At 43.4% G+C, this 2,266-nt stretch overlaps 1 protein-coding gene across 1 annotated transcript; it reads right to left on the reverse strand.

Moving 5' to 3' along the window:
• Positions 1–51: 51 nt before the first annotated feature.
• LOC104129854 (dynein light chain 1, cytoplasmic) lies at positions 52–2,255 on the reverse strand. Its single transcript, XM_035898321.1, has 2 exons — positions 2,010–2,255; positions 52–673 (listed from the first exon to the last, which is right to left on the reverse strand). Exons 1-2 carry the CDS (start codon positions 2,139–2,141, stop codon positions 536–538), a joined length of 270 nt encoding a protein of 89 aa, XP_035754214.1. The 5' UTR covers positions 2,142–2,255; the 3' UTR covers positions 52–535.
• Between the last annotated feature and the right edge of the window lie 11 nt (positions 2,256–2,266).

Genomic DNA, 2,266 nt, shown 5'->3' on the forward strand with positions numbered 1-2,266 from the left:
CACCGCCCGGGCGGCACGAAGCGGTCAGGAAGAACGACCCGGCAGCGGGGCTAGGTCTCGTCCTTTATTCTCCAAAGCGGTTCGCCCAGAGGCATCAGCAGAAAGGGAAACAGCTCGGGCTTTGGGGCAGGACACCCAGCAAAACAACAGGGGGAAAATTGTCCAAAACCACCGCACTGGAAGAGTAGGAGAGGTTTGGAACAGAAAGAACTAAAAACACTGTCAGTACTTACGTAGCACAAGCAGTAATTGAGCAATAATGTAGATGGCTATAAAACTCTCAAAGGCAAAACTGCTCCAACAGCTCTACTAGCAAAGAAGTAGCCTTCTGAAAAAAAAAAATTAAATACAAGGAAGACTTTTTTTTGTATTTTTCCTTTTTATATCCACAATGTAGTATCATCTGCTATAGCATAATCCCTGCCATCGCCCTTGAAGATCAAGGCCTGCGTCCTCAGGAAGGCTGTAGTAACTAGTCAGAGGAGTCAGCACAGTCCTGTAACCCAGTACAAGGTTCAGTTAACAGTCCATGGTTCTAACCAGACTTGAAGAGAAGAATAGCGACTTGGCCGAGGTAGAAGTAGATGAAGTGCTTGGTCTCATGAGTCACATAGCTGCCAAAGTTCCTCCCCACGATGCAGTGCCAAGTGGGATTGTATTTCTTGTCAAATTCCTGCAAAACAGATCACTAGAAATTAACAACTCCTCTAAACAGGTGCTCAATTTCTGAGCAAGGCAATTAAGAGGAAGAGCAGATGCTCTTAACTACAAGGATTATCTTACTTACATCTTATTGTTCACCTGCTGCTTAGTCAGACAAAAAAAAACCCAACCACAGTGCTTCCCATCTGAGCAGTAGTAAATTTAATAGACTACTTTCCCTGAACAAAAGTAATGTTTCTCCCCCCATAATCCATACCACGATCTGAAACTACAGCCATTCAAGAAAAGCTTTACCACTAGTTTTATACCCATGGAGGTTAAGCCACAATTTAGACTTCATTATTCATTTGCAGCACAGGTGCTAAAGGGACTCACTGAAAAGTTCTCTGCCACACGCTCTGTAACACCAGTACTTTCAACAAGCCTAGGAATTTGTTGTTTACACAATCCCAACAAATCCTCTACAAATTCCTAGCAGTTGCTACAAAGAATACCTGAAAAATATTGGACTAAACTCTTTCTTTTCCACTGTCATGGCTACTTCCTGCATCTGGGGAAAAAAAAAAAAAGCCTTTCTGAATTGTGGGCATATCAAACCAGTATTTCTCTAGTGGAAGCGATCATTTAGCTTAGCTGAATTACTTTTTAAACAGCTCTTCCACTCAGATTAGTTTAACTTCCACTGACATTCCGATTTCTCCATTCTCCTGAGTTGACAAAGCAGGAAATATAATCAGAACTAGATCTTTCCCCATGTTCAGTATTGTTAATCCTACATAAAGAATGACACAGACATTGTGAACAACAGATAATCAGTGCCACCAGAGTTTTTTTTGTGAGTTTTTTCTCTTTTCCTTACATCAAATGTGTGATTACAGTAGACTTGCAGAAAACTTACTTTACCCTGCAATTTTTCACCCAGCTGGACAGAACTGTGAATAGATCCTTAAGATTAAGTTCAAGAAAACTGAAACCAAGGACTATGTTAAACAGGTTTTCTCCCAGAGGAAAATCAGAGAAGAGCTCAATAGAGGCCCTGTGTTTTGTACCAGCTCATCTGTCACAGGGACAGTCAGCTGCCACACTCTGTTCACCTGGACAATGGGACAGGGGCAGAAAAGGCACAAGTAGAAGGCACTGCAGGACAAAAGCAGAAAGACCTGGAAAAGTCCACGTAAAGGGTGGGGGAAGGAACATAATAAGGACACCAGCCTACCCAGAAAGTCCAGCTTGATTATCTAGTGTCTCTAGAAACTTGTTTCTCTAGAGCTACTTGCCTGGCAGCATTCTCCCTGCTTGATTTTTCATGTGCATAGAGATTTCATGAGGACACTACAAACATTTACCTTCTTTATGTGAGCAGCAATGTCCTTCTCAATGTTGTACTTCTCTAAGGCCTGAGTAGCACACTCCACAGCATCTTGCTGCATCTCTTCTGACATGTCCGCATTCTTGATCACTGCCTTTCGATCACTCATGGTTGTCTGTACTGAACAAAGAAGAAGAGAATTCAAAGTTGCAGGAGCAGCTGCCTGCCAAGCAGGCACGCAGGTGTCACCACTCACAGCCAGTTCTCGGGGCCCACGCCGCGCCCCGGGCCCCG

This window comes from Egretta garzetta, unplaced genomic scaffold (genome assembly GCF_000687185.1).
Source record: "Egretta garzetta isolate BGI_Z169 unplaced genomic scaffold, ASM68718v1 scaffold7, whole genome shotgun sequence".
NCBI lineage: Eukaryota > Metazoa > Chordata > Aves > Pelecaniformes > Ardeidae > Egretta > Egretta garzetta.

Coding starts and splice junctions, on each gene's coding strand:
- LOC104129854 (XM_035898321.1), bottom strand. CDS start 2,141: ATGAGTGATCGAAAGGCAGTGATCAAGAATGCGGACATGTCAGAAGAG. Junction 674..2,009: donor TTGCTGCTCACATAAAGAAG/GTAAATGTTTGT, acceptor TCTGTTTTGCAG/GAATTTGACAAGAAATACAA.